We start from the raw sequence: 20,328 nt of genomic DNA, 5'->3' as shown, positions 1-20,328 counted from the left end.
TATATCTACTGAATAGAAAATAATCCATTAACACTGGATTCTTTTCAGGTATAAAAGCTTTGTACTTTGGACCTATCATTCTTGTTGCACTTAAACTATGCCTGCATCATACTTTCTGTAATCGATACCCTCAAGTGTTTGAGGTATGTTCAAACTATCTATTACTGCAATATGGCATTCCATTCATGAGAGGAGATGAAAGGGGGAAAAGATCGCAGATTCCATGCTTCCTTATGATGTTTTTTTTTGTTATTTTGGAAAAGCTGTCATAAACTGTGGAAGAGGCCTACTTTGTTGGCAGGCATTTATATGCATTAATCTTTCTTTGTTCATATTTGAAAAAAGAAAAACTTGGTTGGCTATTTGGAACAGGAAAATCATGGGGTGTATTTATGCATCTGAAATTTATCTATGAGCTTTATATTCTCATTGCTTGTGGTGGTTGTTTTTATAATCACCATAGACTCTAGCCATCCATGTAATGCAATGAACTGTACTGTATCAGCCAGTACTAGATCATGAAGGTCCCCTTTTTGACTCCTGTTTGCTACAGACTTGTGGCCTGTTAGATGTTTTTTTCTCTGCTGTTTCATTCTTATGCTGTGCAAACTATTCCTGCTTGGTAATTAGTAAAACTCTTGCAAAAACGTGTGTGACTCAGGACTGGCTCATTATGTACAGACGCTCACTCTGAGTGCAGGTTGGATACTATAGTAATTAACTAACTTGGTCTGAAAATTCAGTTGGAATATATTTTCTCTGAATCGAACCATGGGACACAGTCATATTAATAACCATGGGATACCTTGAAAAGCCCTAGTTATAACACATTCCCCCTTTCTCAATGTGAGAAGAAGCACTTTATATAATATTTGAGTGTAAAATGTGTGTAAAATGAGGGTTCTTCACAAGCCTTAGAAACCTTATGAAAATAGAAAAGTATAAAACCTATAAGTATAAAAATTGCTAGCCTAGAATCTAAATAATCCAAGATGAAATAACTCTCTCTGCAAACTTTAGAGACTTTTGTACATGAAAATCCCAGGAGATAAGCAGTTTCTGAGATACTGAAACCACCCTGTCTGGCACCAACAATCAATCCAAGGTCAAAGTCACTTAGATCACATTTCGTCCCCATTCTGACATTTGGTCTGAAAAACAACTGAACCGTGCGACCCTGTCTGCATGTTTTTTTATGCATTTAGTTGCTGCCACATAATTGGCTGATTAAATATTTGCATTAACAAACCGGTGTACAGATGTTGGCATAAAGACTTGAAGCCTACCTCCTTCAAAGTGAAGAAATACACCTTACAGCAACTCCGAAGCTGTCTTATTTACACGAGGTATCATGTCTATTTGAAATACACATGCGGGGGGGGGGAAAGCTAAATTGCATTGAGATTGGTTTTGAAACTGGTGAGATATTGAGGTTCAAAATGTCCTATTTTCAATGGAAGAGTCAACCAACGGATAGTGAGCACGCACCCTTGAATTCACATCACCGGGAAGTTATTTGCGACAGTTACCCGGTTTCCCTGGTGACGTGGCGCCGTATTCCAGAATATGTGTTTTTCTTCTGTAAGAGGTAGCTGGCTAGCTAGCTAGCTAACAACCAAATATGAGTTGTGTGACACATGGATCCCAAAAGTCAATTGGATCTAACGGTAGGGAGGTAAATTGTAATATATAAGACATGCTTCTAGTGTTGACATCATCGAGGAGCACAACGCCGCTTTTCATCCATTTGTTCTAGGTAAGGTGTTACATTAGGTAATTTAGCTAGGTGGTATTATAACCGGTACGTTAACGTTACATACTAGCTAACGTTAGCTTCCTCAAGATTGAATAGTTGTAATCACATATTTGAGTCTTTGTTTCGTGATCGAATATACGTCTAAACCAGCTGACTTCAGTTTAGGTGCTGGAAACTAAGTTAAGTTACACCATGGTGACAATGCGTGGTAAAGGACAACGCTTTAAAAATCACAGACTACATGTCAGTTTGTACATTAAGTTACGTAACACTCCACGTTATTTTCATGGCAACCTGCATTAAACTAACCGAAATGTAACTTTTCTAACGTAATATCGAATTGAAACACTTGTAACATTACACCTTCGCGTTTCGACGTCATTGTTTTGATATACCAGGTTAACTAACTAGCTAGCTACGTGTTGTTGCCAAATTAAATAACTGAATAACAGCTCTTGTGTTTAATCTAACGTTAATAAATTATGATGAGATTCTCATTCTGTACGTTTACAGTGGTCCCACGCGTATAATCGAACGTCTGAGGCTCAGGCTCATGCTCATGCTCATGCTCATCCTGTACTTCCACGTGTGAAGAACACCGGTTCACCTGTCCCCTCCCTCTGTATTTTCCACACAAATCTGGCCATCGCGGGAAAAGAACAGCTGCATCCACACAGAAAACACACCATCATGAGGAGGTGACAGCAACGGAAGTTCTGCTGGCATATTCAGCTGAAACATATGGCAAGGTATTGTCCCATAGCGTACTTTATTTTGGCGTGTATAGCTGTAACGACAACATACATAGATATACACTGGTAACCTATTTGGGTAGTGTGAATGTCATTGCTGTTGGATATGGAAAGCAGCACAGAACGTCTCTGTCAAGTGGTAGATGGATACATGGATGTGTTCATTTAAATTATATGGCATGTAATCTATAAAAATGCCTCTGCAGCAAAATTGCTATGACATTAGATTACTGGTGACATTTTGGGGTAACAGTGTGCTGTATGGAAATTAACTGGGTTTATATAATGCATACGACTGGAATGGAATTCAACATAAGTTTAATGTAAGAAAAATAAACTCACTGTACAATGTGTAATGTAAAGGTCTTAATTGCTGCTCTGTGTAGGATCAGTTTCTCCTGCCTGCTGCCTGCCTCATGGCACTTCAGCGTGTCCCTGCTCTCCCTGGGGTGTGGGGCACGACAGAGGGTCTTCTGCCCCATCTTCCTCACCGGCTTCCTTCTGCTCCTCCTGGGCTTGTACCAGACAGACCACTGGGGCCCGACGTCGAGGGGAGGCCGTGTCAACAAGTGAGTCACTTCCCGAGCACAGTCCAGTTCCAGCCAGTGCCTGGGGCCCCCTTTCCCGGCAGACTTATTAAAACAGGATTAGGACGTTTAGAGTTGGGGTTGTGGGAGCTGGTTGCATAGATTAGTATGGGAACCCTATGCTGTGCGTGTGCGTGTGTGTGTGTGTGTGTGTGTGTGTGTGTGTGTGTGTGTGTGTGTGTGTTAAATTGTCAAATCAAAGTCCAAATATATTTGAGGCTGCTGCTGGTAACGGAAGATTCTTACATAATGGTTGGTGGTGTTGGACTCTGGACCTGCGGGTTGTCAGGTCTGTTCCCAGTTACTGATGTTGCATTGTAGCTTTGTAAAAGCAATTTCTAAGTTCTATGGCTTATCCAAGTCTTGCCCCAGTGATTATATGACATGTTCAAGGGAGCATTTACCTGAGTATACTATGTCTCCAGTCACTGTCAGATTGTTATAATAAACAAAGAACTAGTGGTCACTACTGTCCATAATTATTCCCTTGATGAAGACATGCTCCTTAGGCTATATAAAATATACACTACACAAAATGAGGTATATTGTATGGAAACCTATTACAAATACAAAAAAAAAAGATATGTTACAAGTATTCATATGCCTCGTGTTTGCGAAGCAACACATTACTGTTATTTTAAATTTAAGTTCATTATTATTATTCTGCCGGTTCTTTGGAAGTCCTACTCCTCCCACAGTCGAGATATCAAGACCAAACCAAGTGGAAAACGTCCTACTTGGTCCAGAATGGTGTGCTTGTTCATAGCTTTTTGATATTCCCATTAATTTCTTTAAGGTTTCCAGGGAAAAAAGTCCCATAGAAATGAATTGTGGAATGTTCAGTTAGAGTGGTGACGGTTGGAATTACATTTCATTTTACACGATTTTAAACTGCCATTGCAAGCTCAATTTCTACACTACATACATATATAATACATCAAAATGTTCATAGTTTCTTACTAATTCTAGCAATGTACTTATACTTTTTTAAATCAACTTTTGTATTTATACTTTTTGAATAATGAGCATGTTTGAGAACAGATTTCTAGTGTCACTCTAACGGACATTCTGCGGTTTAGCCTATCCACATTATTTATGCAAATTAGCTGTGTACGCATGTAAGCCTGTGACGTCTAGCAGAGTTCATATACACTCTTTATTAGGTACACCCGTACACCAGCTTGTAAATTCAAATATTTAAACACCATAGCATTAGCAGTAGTAGCAATACTCCACCAATTTTCCGCAATTGCACTCTGCATTTTACTGAGGAAATGTTTTCTGTTTTCACATGGTACTTAAGTTAATCTTTAGTCATTGTATTGTGACTTCCAATGGCTTCCTGTTTCAGTGATACAAAAAAGAGGTAGCAAGTATTTGAAACCCATGTGTCATACTTCCTCACAGGGAAAGGCAAAGCATGGGTCTTTGTTCACAAGAAAGATAAATGGTTATTGATCTTCACAAGTCAAAATATACAGTCCCCTACAAAAGTATTGAAAGCTGAAATTCTGAACTCTTGTCTTGTGTTCACCTTTTTATCTTGACCCCAAATGTATTCAGTGTATTGCACAAAATACGGTTAAACCTAGGTCAATAATGAAGAATGTTTAAGACCTCTGGGGTAGTGGTAAGCCTGCCTGGAAGAGGACACAAGTGCTGTCCTCACCACAGCATGCTCACACAGTGATATAAAGGCCTCAAAGTCCACCATGAAATGGCCTCACCACAGAATTACTCTTTTGCTGTTTTTTTCCCCCATCTGGATCTCTAGTCCTAAATCCGAAGAACATTAAAGGTGGCAGTCCACAAAAACGTAGAAGGAAGTATCTGAAGGATCTTGAAATGTTCTATATGAAGGAATAGTCAAACAACCCCCCCACCCCCTCCAATAAATAGCATGGAGCATGTCTCAGTAGGGTTCTCTAATGAAGGAAGGAAGTGTGCCGAAACCAGGGGAGGAAATATCAAACATTTTTGGGAAATGTATATATTTTTTGTTTAAGTCTTATTTAATTTGATTCCACTGAATCATTAACATAGAATATTTTATTGAGACTTAAAATAAACTCACTGAGCACTATTAGGAACACCTTTAACACATTATCTTAACATTACCATAATCTAATTAGCCAAGTGTGTGCCAGCAGTGCAATGCATAAAATCATGCAGATACAAGTCAGGAGCTTCAGTTAATGTTCACATCAACCATCAGAATGGGGAAAAAATGTGATCTCCATGTTTTCGATTGTGGAATGATTATTTGTGCCAGACGGGGTGGCTTTAAGTATTTCTGTAACTGCTGATCTCCTGGGATTTTCACACACACTAGTCACTAGAGTTTACTCAGAATGGTGCAAAAAACAAAAAGCATCCAGTGAGCGGCAGTTCTACAGAAGGAAACACGTTGTTGATTAGAGAGGTCAATGGAGAATGGACCTTGAGCTGACAGAAAGGCTACAGTAACTCAGATAACCACTCTGTACAATTGTGGTGAGAAGAAAAGCATCTCAGAATGCACAACACGTTGAACCTTGAGGCAGTTGGGCTACAACAGCTGAAGACCCCGGTTCCACCAAGAACAGAAAGCTGCAGTGGGCACAGGCTCACCAAAAGAGAACTTGTGTGATGCAATCATATCAACACGAGACAGAATCTCAAATAAATGTTTTCAACATCTTGTGGAATCCATGACAGGAAGAATTGAGGCTGTTTTGAGAGTAAAGGGAGGCCTTAGCCAGTATTAGTTACAGTGTTCCTAAAAGTGCTCAGTGAGTGCATCTTGATTGCTTTGTTAATCTTAACCAACTGAAAAAAGGAAACTTACTCAAATACAATCTCCCTTTTGACTTTTTTTTAACCTTGAATTTGTTATTATGCTATGCACATTTGTTTGTTTTCAAGATTTGATTGTGTCAAGGCATGAACTGCTATAAAGTGTTGCATTAGGTGAGGTTACCCCTTATTAGCAGACTGAAATCATCCACATAGCTTTTAAAGAGACTCAAGGCGATGTATCTGTGTGAGTAGACCGATGGCTCCCTCATGTGGAAGATACCCTGTCCTGTGACCTAATCATCTTTGTAAGAAAGTAATTGACTTTGTGAGAAGGGCCCGTAAGCACTCCAGGGCCCCACCTGGCCGATCCTTTAGCTAACGCAGTCCGCTTCTTTGTCATTCCCCGCTTCCATCGTAGCGGGGAAGAAAGAAACTGGCTAATCTTTCTTCAAATCGAAAATGGAGCTAATCAGTTTCCTTGCCCCCCCTGACCATGGTCAGTTAATCTCATTTACATCTCCATGGCCAGCAAGCAGCCTCTAAGAAGGTGGTGTCGGATTTCTGCCGACAAAGGGGAATAAAGTGTTAATTTTTGCTTGCATGAACAGATTCCTCTGCCGCTGATTGAGTTTAGGCTGATTGTGCTGATTAATGGCATTGATCTCTTCGGCCAGACAAGTCGAGGTTTTTCTGCCCTGACCTAATGCGTATCAGCTTGCCTTCGAAGAGGTGCTGTGGGCAGATGTTGGGAAACCCTAGATCGGTAATAGATGGCTGACTCCTTGCTATGCACCCCCAAAAGGCACAGCTCCATCAGGGGGGAGTCGGCCTAATATTTCACATCGTAAGCAAAACAAGCTGCATCGATCAAGTGCGAGTGACAGTTAACTACTTTACTGTCTGTCTGTGAAACCTTTCTTTGCCCCCCCCCCCCCCCCCAAGCACATTGTTGTTTCTTTGAAAGATTTGCATACACTACAGTGACAACAACAACATATTTGTTCTTGATTTGGCTCTGTACTCCACAATTTGTAATCAAACAATTTACCTGTGGTTAAAGTGCCGATTTTCGACTTTTATTAAAGAGCATTTTCATACATTTTGGTTTCACATTATGTAGCAAGTACAGCACTTTTTGTACATAACATTTGGAACATGACTTCACAGGTGTTTCTGATTAGTCCGGTGTGTTCAATCTCTTCCTTAGTGCAGATATACCGTAAGTGTGCTTTCTGTATCTAGTTTTGATTCTAGGCTTTTGATTGCCTTTGGAGTGTTTTGTTTGTCAACACTATAATAATTGGCCTCAAGCAAGAACATTTTCGTATCATTATACATTTCTCTTTTTAGTAGGAAGGGCTCGTTGTGTGAGCCATGTCGGAGTCAACAAACGCTCCTAACTTGAAGATGTCGGTTATAATACAGTACTGGAGGTGGGTTCCATCGGATAGATCGGCAATGGGATTGACAACAAGGGACGTAGTCAGAACCTGATTGGGTACACTGCTGTTCATTGGTTTTAGGTAAACGTAGCAATACAGCCAACCATTGATAAACTTTCTTATTCTTCCTAAACAGTCCAATAAAATATGTTTCTGAAAACATTTGAGGTGAGAACTAAGCAATGCAGTGGGTGAATCTTGATTCATATTTGATCTGCAGCGCCTCGTTTAAAAGTTTTATCCGAGCTCTTGCGAGCTAGGTGAGCTGCACTGACACGCACTGCAAGCCTCTCCATAGAAAATGAATGGAATGCATTGTACATGATTCGTATGACAGGTTGGGACCCCTCGTAAATTTTGTTCCTACCTACTGTAAGAAAACAATCTAAATGCAAGACATTTGGTGAATGCACCAAGCACTCTAAAATCACTCGTGCATATGAGCGACTGTAGAACAAATCTGTTCATACCAGTGGTTCTTACATGAGGCCCAATGATCCCAAACATACACCAGTGCTCTCCTTCTTAATGATGCTCCAAACTATTTATTTTGGTAAGCCTATTGTTTGGCCTATGTCTCTGACTGCTTTTTCTGATTTCATTTTTTCCCAGTTTCACAATGGCTTTCTTTGGCACAACTCTGGTCCTCATGTTGACAAACGCCAAAGCTGAAAGCTCTTATGCCTGCACTAAGGAAACGGTTGAGTACAGAGCCAAATCAAGTTGAGAATGTCTTTGTCCCAAGACATACAGAGCTCAATGTATATTATACAGACTATAGGGTTCAGATTGGTTTCTCTGGGACTATCAGGTCCATCATATAAGATTATTATGATAAGCGCCAAAGATGATTTCTTTATTGCTGTTTATTTATTTTTTTGGAAAGTGCATGTATGCGGCCGGGGGCTGAAAGCCATTATGTGCCTAATGCACTCTGGTACTCACTCACTCAGGGACGCTGTATCATGGGCTTCTGTAACCCAGGAGACATGTGACACCGCTCAATGCTCAAAAACACCTGTTACGCGAGTACAGAGTACAGAGTGCAGTGAGTTTTCCTTTCTTGTTATGCGGCAGAGACTTGCGACTGTTGAATACAAATGACCGATAATAAAACCAGAGTTGTGTTTGAAAACAACGCATAAACATTGCAGTTTGTTCACCGGTAGTAGTAGCCTACCAGCTGAAAACGCAGAAAGATCAGTGAGAACACGCCCCACTGGAGTGTAATTCTTCACAAACGTGCCTATAACAAACGTTATCATTAGGAATGGCTAATTCCAATTAATTTCAATGTCATTTAAAAAAAAAAAGTGATTTAAGACAGTGCACTTGTTGTATTTGAGAATGGCATGTCTACAGTATTGTGTCAGTATGCTCCAAATTATTAACATGCAGGTTATGTTCCTGTATCATATGTTTGTTCTGTGCATCAGTCAAAAAACCATCATCATTAGAACAATCTGGATTGTTTAAAGCCCTGTGGTATAAAAATGTGACCTCAGTTCCCATACCCCCACAAAATGTGTGTCTGTCCTGCAATTTTCCTCTGGAACAAGTCACAGTTTACCTGAAAATAATAATTCACCAAATCAATGTGCAGCTGTCGTATATAAATGTATTGCTTACTTGCCAGTCAATTGCCGGCCGCCAATTCTCTTTGTGTGGGCCGTGTTAGCACCATGGCCAAGTTTGTGCGTCTCTTGGTGCAGGTACCTGTCTATCGTTGAGAACATGGAGGCGACGGATGTTCTCAACGCCGCACTGAACTATGGGATTGTTGTGGATTGTGGGAGCAGTGGCTCTCGGGTCTTTGTGTACTACTGGCCTCCACACAATGGCAACCCTCACACCCTCCTGGACATCCGGCAGATGAGGGCGCAAGACCGCACCCCTGTGGTCAAAAAGATTAAGCCAGGTGAGGGAGATACCTCCACTTTTATATTTTATTTATTTATTTACCTTTTTGATTTGAACTTTGAGCTAGTGATTACAGCATGGCTGTGGTGGAGGCACGGGGTTGGGGCGGATACAACAGAAATGTAACTGCACTGTGCTCTCTTCCTGTGGTTATAAAGCTTCTGATCAGATAAGAACCCTGTCTCTCTAGGAATTTGGTACTTTGGACTTCTAGCAAAATGCAGGGCTTAAAGTTCTCAGGCACCATGCCTGATTTCAGGCATAGAGCAGTTTTAAATTCATATAATACCTAATTCAATACATTGTACACATTTCCTCCTTGACAACTTTTCAGGCTCACAAATTTGTCTTTAATCCCTGAAAACGGTATCAATGGGGTTTCCATGATAACATGGCACTTGTCACAAATCTGTACGTGCAATGCATTTTATTTAGGCCTTTTATAAGGTTTATACGCATTTTATGAGGTGCGAAAAATTAACTTTCGTTTCTCCAAAAAATCTCTCTCCTAAAAGTATCCATCCAGGGGAAAAAAAACAGTTAAGGATTTGTTATAGATTTTCACGAGTGTGGTGATTCTGACTTGCAGGTATGCAAAAAATGAAACCTCTCTTTTTACGTGGTGTTTGTATTTGGCTTTGCTGTAGGTATATCCAAGTTGGCCCTCACCCCTGAGAAAGCCAGCGACTACCTCCAGCCCCTCCTGAGCTTTGCAGCAGCTCACATACCCAAGAAGAAACACCGGGAGACCCCCCTTTACATCCTGTGCACTGCTGGCATGAGACTCCTGAGTGAAAGGTGGGCATTTTCATTTCTCTGATTTAGGCTAGGTGTCACTATCCAGAGCAGCGACCATTTTATATGTCAACGAAGCATTTCACGTGAAACAATATGTAATTTTGGACTTCTAACAGTCAAGAGAGGAATTGCAGCAACAAACACCCTCAAACCACAACAAATCTCTCCCCCTTCCCTGTGAACGCGCTGACGTTGAAATATGAAAGTGATAAAGAGTGCCGGTTTTTGTGTTTTATCACTTTGTTGGATTAACCGCCAGTCTCTTCTGCATTCCAGCCAACAGGCTGCCATCCTGGAGGACCTGGTTACGGACGTGCCGGTGGAGTTTGACTTCCTGTTCCCCAGCTCGCATGCAGAGGTGATCTCTGGGAAACAGGAAGGTAGGAAGGTCATAGAGCCTTATGGAATGAAACAGAAATGCAGTAGCGGCACCGCTGCGCATGTTTGTGGTTGTTCAACGGTTTTGCTTCTCTCCCCAGGTGTGTACGCGTGGATCGGAATCAACTTTGTGCTAGGCCGCTTTGACCACGCAGAAGAGGGTGAGTGTGCGCTAACGGTAATCGGGGTGAAAGGGAGGAGACTGCAGGCACATGGAGTCCATTGTGAGAAGTCGCTTTCTTGATGGCTTTTGCCAAATCGAAGCGGGCCTTGCCTACTTGCTGTGAAGCTATGATTGGTCTACACCGGTCAACCGATAATTATTTTATTTAAGTAACCACTGACTGGTGCATGCCCTTGGCAATTGCTGGCTGGTTGGCCAGGCTTTCTTGGTTTTCTCTTACATTTGGTTATACCAGTGACGTGCTAGGCACCCACAGTCCACCACATGTTGGTAGTACTGTGTGGATTGTAGGGTATAATATAATCAAGAACATCAAAGAAGTGCACACAGTTCAGCTGTCGAGCTCCTGGACTGCTGGTGTGAGTGTCATGGCAGTACCTTGAGGCTTAACTGCTAACTGAAAACTGGGGAAGGAACTGTATCAAAGCTACTTAAGACAATATGAAATATTGATGAAAAAATGGTTATTTCCTGAAGGGGAAGAGGCAGTGGTCGAAGTCACTACTGGAGGGCAAGACCAGGAGCCAATCAGCCGGCGGCGCACTGTGGGCATCATTGACATGGGTGGAGCTTCACTGCAGATAGCCTATGAAGTGCCCAGTGCCGTTTCATTCAGCTCACCTGAGCAGGTAAGGCCAGGCTGTGTGAACCTGGGTTAATCCCTTTAATGGCTCCTCCTTAGTCTTCATGTGCTAAGCCTTAATAGATAATGCATCATATATTTAATCCCCTTTAGTTGCTCTTCTTCCTACTTTAAAGAAGAGCTGAAATGAAAATGCACTTTTTCCTCATTTTAGTCAATTCTTCATAAACATATAAACACATTTATATGAGAAAAAAACGATTGAATTCCAATTGGGTATGTTCACACCAAAGTCCATTTCCTGGAAAATTAGATTTTACAAGATTTGACGGCATCATGTACCAGTGGGCATGTATTTGGATGAAATGTCAATTTTCCGTTCCCCTCCAATGAATATTCTACACCTCTGCTCCCCCTCCTCATTTAATGTCAGTCAAATGGACTCCCCGCCCTCCAAAAATTCTCCCTGAAAGAGCCGTTTCACTCGCCTACATGTCATATTGTGGAAGTTGCTGTAACTTCCGTTTCAGCTTGTCTTTAATGGATGCTGTATGTTTTTTGTGGAACCGAGAATAGTGCATAATATTTTACACTCTCAATACATTGAAAAATGCATAACATGCATTGCATAAACTCAATATAACCTTCTTTCATTTATCTCGGGACGTTTCACTATACACCGATCAGCCACAACATTAGAAGCACTGACAGGTGAAGTGAATAACATTGATCATCTCATTAGAACGGTACCCGTCAAGGGGTGGAATATATTAGGCAGCAAGTGAACAGTTTTTGAAGTTGATGTGTTAGAAGCAGGAAAAAAGGCAAGCTTAAGGATCTGTGTGACTTTGACAAGGGCAAAATTGTGATGGCTAGAAGACTGGGTCAGAGCATCTTCAAAATGGCAGGTCTCCTGGAGTGTTCCCAGTATGTAGTGGTTAGTGCCTACCAAAAAAAAGGACCACCGGTGAACGGGCGACGGGGTCATGGGCGCCCAAGGCTCATTGATGCGCGTGGTGCTGCTGAAAAAGTTCATACTGGCTATGATTGAAAGGTGTCAGAACACACAGTGCATCGCAGCTTGCTGTGTATGGGGCTGCTTAGCCGCAGACCCCTAGTCGGTGTGTGCCCAAGCTGACCCCTGTCCACCGAGAAAGTGCCTACAATGGGCATGTGAGCCTCAGAACTGGAGTTGGTGGACTGGAAGAAGGTGGCCTGCTCTGATGAATCACATTTTCGACATTCACATCTCCATGGCTGGGTGTGTGTGTGTGTGTGTGTGTGTGTGTCATTTACCTGGGAGATGGCACCCCAGGATGCACTATGGGAAGCCATTGGAAGCAGTGTGATGCTCTGGGCAATGTTCTGCTGGGAAACCTTGGTTCCTGGCATTCATGTGGATGTTACTTTGACACATACCACCTACCTAAACATTGTTGCAGACTAACTACACCCCTTCAAGGCAACAGTTCTCCCTGATAGCAGTGGCCTCTTTCGGTAGGATAATGTGCCCTGCCACGCTGCAAAAATTGTTCAAGAATAATTTGAGGAACATGAAAAAAAAGTTCAAGGTGTTGACTTGGCTTCCAAATTCCTCAGATCTCAATCCGATTGAGCATCTGTGGGATGTGCTGGAAAAACAAGTCCGATCCATGGAGGCCCCACCTCGCCACTTAAAGGACTTAAAGGATCTGCTGCTAACGTCTTGGTGCCAGATACCACAGGACACCTTCAGAGGTCTTGTAGAGTCCATGCCTCGACGTGTCAGAGCTGTTTTGGCGGCACAAGGGAGACCTACACAATATTAAGCAGGCGGTTTTAATGTTGCGGCTGATCGGTGTATATCGTGGCATTTTTTCTTTTTTTCTGCTACAGCACTGTGTCTGCAAGGCATTCTATAAAGAATGTACTCTTGAGTGGGCGGAACGCCATACATAAAATATTCACAGCCGCGTGTGTGTGTGCTCAGTGTTGTTAATCATTCTGCTATTTATAGTATCCCACTTTCTAGAAGTTAACACATATTGAGTGGGAGTAATGTCAGGGAATACTGTTATTTGTATTTCTTTAGCAAATTGGCTCTTTCTACATTTCAGTAGTTTTCCAACAATAGTTTTTTCTACTTTACTATAATGTTTGGTTTCTAGGAGTTAGCACATTGGTTTCTAGGAGTTATCATATATTGAGTGGGAGTAATCTCAGGGAATACTGTTATTTTAATTAATTTTCACTTTCACTTTCTACATTTCAATAGTTGCATAGCTACAATAGTTTTTGGTTTATTAGGTTTGGTTATTCAGTCTGGGAAATGGCCAGTGTTACAGTTTGAATGTGAGTAGTGTTACGCTGAATAAAGCATGGTTTCATGGGATGACTGTACTCCGGGGTGACGGGCGTGGTCTCGCTGTGTGCCCCCCTCACCAGGAGGAGGCAGCGAAGACTCTCCTGGCAGAGTTTAACCTGGGCTGCGACGTGGAGCACACGCAGCACGTGTACCGCGTCTACGTCACCACATTCCTGGGGTTCGGCGGGAACATGGCACGCCAGCGCTACGAGGATGACCTAGTCAACGGCACGGTGTCGAAGAACAGGTACGGCGCACAGAAAGTTAACGACAGCACGGTGTTGAAGAACAGGTAGGAGATAACAACAACAACGCATTTGATTAAATCAGGCATTGTGGGCTCACACATACACAGTTTCTCACACACACACACACACACCCACACACATACACACCCACACACCCACACCCACACCCACACACACAGACACACACACACATACACACACACACATTCCATCACTATTTTGATCATAAATTCACACATGGTACAGTTAAGCATGCTGGACTCAAGACACACAGGCATTCAGTAAGAAGTGGCTTTTGTGCCTCTAAAGATTTGGTTGCACCAGTCGTCCACAAGGTGGCGCATGCTACATCATTGAAAAATTCAAAAAGGGTTTGCTTGGTGTGCCTATGTTAAAACAAAAGATACATTATGGGTGAATGCAACGTCAGTGTATTGAGTTGGTCTCTCTAAGAATTCAGAGTAAGAGGCGCAAACTATACCTTGATCCGAAATGTCAGTCTTTTTTCCTGATTGATAACCTAATCTTGCAAAGAAGTATCTTTTGTTTGAAAACTGTACGCCTTTTCCAGGCTTTTTGTATGCATAGGTTTCAGCATAGGTTTTGTGACTAAAGTGTTTTTATTCTCATTATGATTATTGTTATTGTAGGCTATTGGCTAAGGTACATGACTGGGACCCATAAGGTTGGTGTAGTCACAATAAGATCTGCACAGCTGTTGTGCCCTTTAGGCCTTTAACCCCGCATTGCTCCAGGGGGGATTGTCCCCTGCTTAGTGTAATCAAATGTAAGTCTCTTTGGATAAAAACGTCAGCTAAATAGCAAATGATTATAATTCTAGGCTAACAGGAGATAAGAACGGCATGGGGGAGTCCAGTCCCTACCTGGACCCCTGTCTGCCCAGGGGCCTTTCGGAGACGGTGCAGAGGGACAGCCACACGGTGTTCCTGCGGGGCCAGGGGGACTGGCCCCGGTGCCAGGCCGCGGTGAGGCCCTTCCTGGGCAGGCACAACGGCACGCTGTCCCTGCGGGGGGTGTACCAGGCCCCCATCGACTTCCACAACAGCGAGTTCTACGGCTTCTCCGAGTTCTACTACTGCACGGAGGACGTGCTACGCATCGGGGGCCAGTACGACAGCGGCAAATACGCCAAGGCCGCCACGGTATGCCGGGGTCGCGCTAATTTCCGTTTCAAACGGGCAACTGCCGATGACGTCGCGAACTGAGGTTTTTGATATGTAGTCTGCTGCAGATTGTATCAAGGCTATTTTGAGAATTCTCGAAATTGTCTCTCTCATAATGCGATTAAGTCTCTCAATGTTATTTTCTTCCTTTGATGCAGGATTACTGCGCTACTGAGTGGTCGAAATTAAAACAGCGACTGGACGGCAAGCTCTACTCTTCGCAAGCGGACATCTCCAGACTGAAGTATGATCATTTAACGTGTGCCTGCATGAGTGCGTGCAGGAGTGTCTTTGTGTGTGTGTGTGTGTGTGTGTGTGTGTACTGTCGCCATATAAATATGTCATAAGCCCCCTTCTAACTCTCCCCTCCATCAACCACACTCTGTCCGCTCTCCCGGTGTTCTCCCATTGGTCCGTGACCCCCTGCTCCACCCCCCTCCTGTCCTCAGATACCAGTGCTTCAAGTCGGCCTGGATGTACGAGGTGCTGCACTCGGGGTTCCGCTTCCCTCAGGACTACCCCAGCCTGAAGACGGCACAGCTCGTCTACGACAAGGAGGTGCAGTGGACCCTGGGAGCGATGCTGTTTAAAACACGCTTCATGCCACTCAGGTAACCTCTCCCCCCACCCCTCCTACACACCGTAAGCACACCACCCTATCCTACCAGCTACCATGACAGATACCCCCGCCCCTCCCACACACCGTAACCATGCTACCATGACAGATACCCCCACCCCTCCTACACACCGTAAGCACACCACCCTATCCTACCAGCTACCATGACAGATACCCCCGCCCCTCCCATACACCATAACCACATCACCCTATCCGACCAGCTACCATGACAGAAACCCCGCCCCTCCTACACACCATAACTACACCACCCTATCCTACCAGCTACCATGACAGAAACCCCACCTCTCCTACACACCATAACCATACCACCCTATCCTACCAGCTACCATGACAGATACCCCCACCCCTCCTACACACCGTAACCACACCACCCTATCCTACCAGCTACCATGACAGAAACCCCTGCCCCCCATGCTACATGAACCATATGCTACGCAAGCTTCATGCCTGGCAGTGTCAGTCGCAGCTGTTATGAATGAATTACCCTGAGCGCTTTGGGAAGCTCCTTTCCACCTTCCGGAGTAAATAAAGCGACGTAGGAATTCTTTAGCGGCATGTCAGGGATGCCTGCTGTGGCCTCGAGCTCATGAAGAGCATTTCTCTTTCTCTCTCCCTTTCCCTCTCACATTTTCCTCCTGTTTCTCTCTCTCTCTCTCTCTCTCTCTCTCTCTCTATGTGTATATATATATATATATATATATATATATATATATAAATGTCTTCTCTATTTCTCTTTGTGTCCATCTCTCCCTCCACCATACTCTTCCCTCTCTCTCCCCACTCTATTTCACTCAAGTGCTAGATCAAATGATCTGCATTAGCATTGCAAGGACACACTTTTGTTGCCACTGATAAAGGAGCAATAAGAAAATATGATGAATGATATACAGTCAGCTCCAGAAATATTGGCACCCTTAATAAAAATGAAGAAAAAATAAACAACCTATTTGTTATGTTCAAACAAACAGTACATTTCCTCATGTTTGAGTGTTTTGTGTTAAGTAATCAATTGTTTTCTGAAAACCATTGGTGTAAAAATTAAAACATAAAAACAAGCATGTAAAATCCCTTTGTCAAAAGCCAGAGAACTGTCAATTCAGAAGAGACAGATGGTAATTGACCGCCAAAAGTCTGGTAATGGGTACAAAAACATACATAAATGATTAAGCCTACCACACAGCACTGTAAACAATCTTAAACATATGGAATGGTTGCAAACTTGCAAAATGGTTCAGTGAAAACAACATCCATGTTCTGCAATGGCCATCCCAATCTCCGGACTTAAATTCCATCAGAAACATGTGGTCTGAACTGAAGAGGGTGGGGTCCCTAAGCTCAAACCCAAGGATATCAATGATTCTGAAAACTTCTGCATGGAGGAATGTGTTCTCTAACCTTATCACAAATTATAGGAAAAGACTCATGCCTGTCATCTTTGTCAGAGGTGTTTGCACAAAGTATTAAACCAGAGGTGCCAATAATTGCCCATATTTATCAAGGGTGCCAATCATTCTGGACCTGGCTGTATGTGTATATATACAGACGGGTGACAAATGAAGGGAAAACATGAGTAAATGAGTGGAGAAACATAAGAAATGAAGATGCTTCTATACAGGTGTACTGCTTGACACAATTAAGCAATTAACATCCTTTATACCATGACACTGAAAAATAAACGACCACATTGGGCAAATACGGGAGATATCTCAAACATACCAAGCGTTTTAACTATTATTAGCAGTAATAATAACATAACTTACAACACGTGCGAGTGAGGAGAGAATGATCAAACGTTTACTGTATGTAATTCACTCCGTAAAACTACAGAAAGTTCCGCAAGTGTAGAGGGATATACTTAGACACGGAATGCCCCAAGATGCTAAAATATATTCAGGATACCGATATTCTCTGTATATAGAGTTTATAAGTCCGTAATAATTTCGTTTTGCGGGACTGGCTGCAAGAACGAGACATGCCAGCTGATTGTGACGGCTGTGTTGTAGGCCTACAACTCAATGAAATGTTGAGGTTCTTTCTATGCTTCAGTTCAAAATGGGAAGAGCTCCGTTCAGTTGCGTTTGCACTAAAGTCTGGAATACAGCGTCAAGTGTCTATAAATTGCTTACTATTATTTCGCAAGCTAACATTAGTTAATATTCTAACGTTGTATTTGAATTTTTTTTACGGGAATGATGCAGTTGGCTTTTAGCTGCAGTAGGTAATTTCGGATTTTTCTCAGTGACAGGGACAATTTTTTCTCCCGTTTCCATTGCGTTTCAATACATTTGTTTCTTAACTGAAAATAAATTGTCCATAACTACATTACTTTGGCAAGCTAGCCGTGTCATAAACGGGATAATAATCTAGGAACGAGTCCGTTATGAGGAAATAATTGCCCTTCAGGGTGGTAAACGGCCTGACGCGGTAGCAACACGCTGTCGGGAAATTATTTCCTCATAACAGTCTCGTTCGAAGGGCATTATCCCTTACATCATGCTCTGTGGCATGTATAATAATGCTGGGCTAACCGAGTTGACCTCGATTTTCGGATCAAGATGCCAAGAGAATAAGATCAAAGTCACTTTGAAAGAGGGTTCATTATTGGGGCAAGGACGGCAGGAACTTCAGTCCCAAAGACTGCTCAACTGGCTAGGGACAGTGACTGAAGTTATATCTGCATTTACATCAGTGGGAAAGTAAATGGAGTTGTGATGCTCGTGCATTAGTGCGATATGTAAGGAAAAACAGAAGAGCAACTCTTCCTTAGGTGACTGTCTAGGCAGGACTTGATCAAACTGTCAGCAAGAACAACTACATAGAGACGCATATATAGAGATATAGTAGGGTTGCAGTCCATAAAACCCTCATTTAAAGACGAATGCGCATTTGAGAGTTGGTGCAAAAACCATAGGCTCTGGTCTACGGAGATGTGGAAAAAAGTGATATGGTCAGATGAGTCATCGTTCGCCATATTCTAGGACGACAAAGTGGGACGAAAGTCCATACCCTCGACAAGTGCGATCACTATGTGGTGTATAGTGGTACTGACCTGAATGCTTGACCCCTACAGTAGGGTGTCTTGGAGGCTCTATTATGCTGTAGGGGGAGTTCCTGGCATGGTTTGGGTCCACTTGTCCCCTTAGAGGGAAGGGTCACTGCTAATCAATACAAAGTTATTCTGAGTGGTCACCTTTATCCTTGATGAAGCATTTCTATCCTGACGAGAGTGGATGACAACGCTCCCATCCACAGGGGTCACTGGATGGTTTTATGAGTATGAGAATTATGTGAATCATATGCTATGTTCAGCCCAGTTGAACACCTATGGAAGATTTTGGACCAACATGTTAGACAGCGCTCTCCACCACAATCATCAAAACGCAAATGAGGGAATATCTTCTGGAAGAATGGTGTTCCATCCCTTCCGGAGATCTATGCCAAGGCACATTGAAGCTGTTCTGGTGGCTTACTAGCTAAGTATTTATGTTGCTTTTTCCTTTAATTTGTCACCATCTGTATAAAGTGAGAATATTTGTTTCTATCATCTCTTTGTTTTGCAGAATACAAGTTTAGGTCACGTTATTTGCATAACACATTCATACTTGTGCTGCTAAAGCATCTGGAACAAAAATATTCATAAATCTCTCTCTCTCTCTCTCTCTCTCTCTCTCTCTCTCTCTCTCTCTCTCTCTCTCTCTCTCCTCTCTCTCTCTCTCTCTCTCTCTCTCTCTCTCTCTCTCTCTCTCTCATCTCTCTCTCTCTCTCTCTCTCTCTCTCTCTCTCTCTCTCTCTCTCTCTCTCTCTCTCTCTCCCCTTCCTGCAAGCCTGACTTACTTGTTTTTTTTTTTTCTCCTTCATTTCATTTCAGATACTTCATATGGCTTACTATTTAACGTTTGGTAAAATGTAACTGAACTGCTTTAGCTTGTCCAAATAAAGGTGAAGTAAAGTCCCTCTCTCTCTTGCGTCGGGCCCCGCAGGGGCCGTCAGCAGGAGGCCCTCCGCCAGTCGCACTCCCCCTGGCTGCGCGCCTCCTTCGTGTACAACCACTACCTGTTCTTCGCCTGCATCCTGGTGGTGCTGCTGGCCATCCTGCTCTACATCCTCCGACTCCGGCGCATCCACCATAGGGAGCTGCGCCAGGCCGAGGCCCTGGACCTGCTGTGGGCCGAGGAGGGCGAGGTGCTCATCGCCTGAGAGCGCAGGTACCGCCGGGCCAGGGCCGGGGTGGGCACGGACCGGGGAGAGGAGGAGAAGAGAACGGGAGCAAGCGGACAGAGAGGTGTCATTCACTCCAACAACGACCTTGAAGCAACCACAAGTTGTTTGTTCTCCGTTGCAGAACAGTGATTTTTTTATATCGGTGCGTCGCTGATAATACGTAGTGCGGCTCCTGTTTTTTAGTGCCGTAAAGTCTCCTTTCATTCTTCTCCGAGACTGTAGAATGAAGAGTGAAGGGTCGGTGCTAACTATACCACTAGGAGGAGGTTGATTTGTTGGCAGTTGGGAACTGCCCGGAATGGTGGTGTGTGGAGTTGAGTGGAGGGTCCGTGAACTCCTGCGCCCCGCTGTCTACATGAAATATGCGGAGGACGAGCCCTTGACATTCCCCTGGTGGGAACTGTGGGACCAATAAACCAATCAGGGAGATCCCAGCAGATGTGAACACGAGGGAGTAATTGTGCTTTTCTTTCTCGTTTTTCCCTGGCCTGCTGCGGAACCACAAGGCGGGGGAGG

The 20,328-nt window shown here is 43.3% G+C and overlaps 1 protein-coding gene across 3 annotated transcripts; it reads left to right on the top strand.

Annotated features, from left to right (window-relative positions):
* Nucleotides 1-1,587: 1,587 nt before the first annotated feature.
* Nucleotides 1,588-20,328, top strand: LOC133114737 (ectonucleoside triphosphate diphosphohydrolase 7-like). Of its 3 annotated transcripts, none has more exons than XM_061224344.1 (13): nt 1,588-1,756; nt 2,420-2,505; nt 2,895-3,077; nt 9,028-9,233; nt 9,883-10,033; nt 10,310-10,413; nt 10,513-10,572; nt 11,073-11,224; nt 13,603-13,814; nt 14,612-14,933; nt 15,113-15,198; nt 15,404-15,565; nt 19,572-20,328. In XM_061224344.1, exons 2-13 carry the CDS (start codon nt 2,498-2,500, stop codon nt 19,786-19,788), a joined length of 1,863 nt encoding a protein of 620 aa, XP_061080328.1. In that variant the 5' UTR covers nt 1,588-1,756; nt 2,420-2,497; the 3' UTR covers nt 19,789-20,328. The 3 variants fall into 3 exon arrangements, with proteins under 3 accessions (XP_061080328.1, XP_061080339.1, XP_061080320.1); XM_061224355.1 differs by having other exon boundaries at nt 2,270-2,505; nt 13,603-13,769; XM_061224336.1 differs by having other exon boundaries at nt 2,270-2,505.

This window comes from Conger conger, chromosome 2 (assembly GCF_963514075.1).
Source record: "Conger conger chromosome 2, fConCon1.1, whole genome shotgun sequence".
Lineage (NCBI taxonomy): Eukaryota > Metazoa > Chordata > Actinopteri > Anguilliformes > Congridae > Conger > Conger conger.
This window is presented reverse-complemented; position numbering and strand designations above follow the sequence as displayed.

Coding starts and splice junctions, on each gene's coding strand:
- LOC133114737 (XM_061224344.1), top strand. Junction 9,234..9,882: donor GGTCAAAAAGATTAAGCCAG/GTGAGGGAGATA, acceptor GCTTTGCTGTAG/GTATATCCAAGTTGGCCCTC. Junction 10,034..10,309: donor ATGAGACTCCTGAGTGAAAG/GTGGGCATTTTC, acceptor TCTGCATTCCAG/CCAACAGGCTGCCATCCTGG.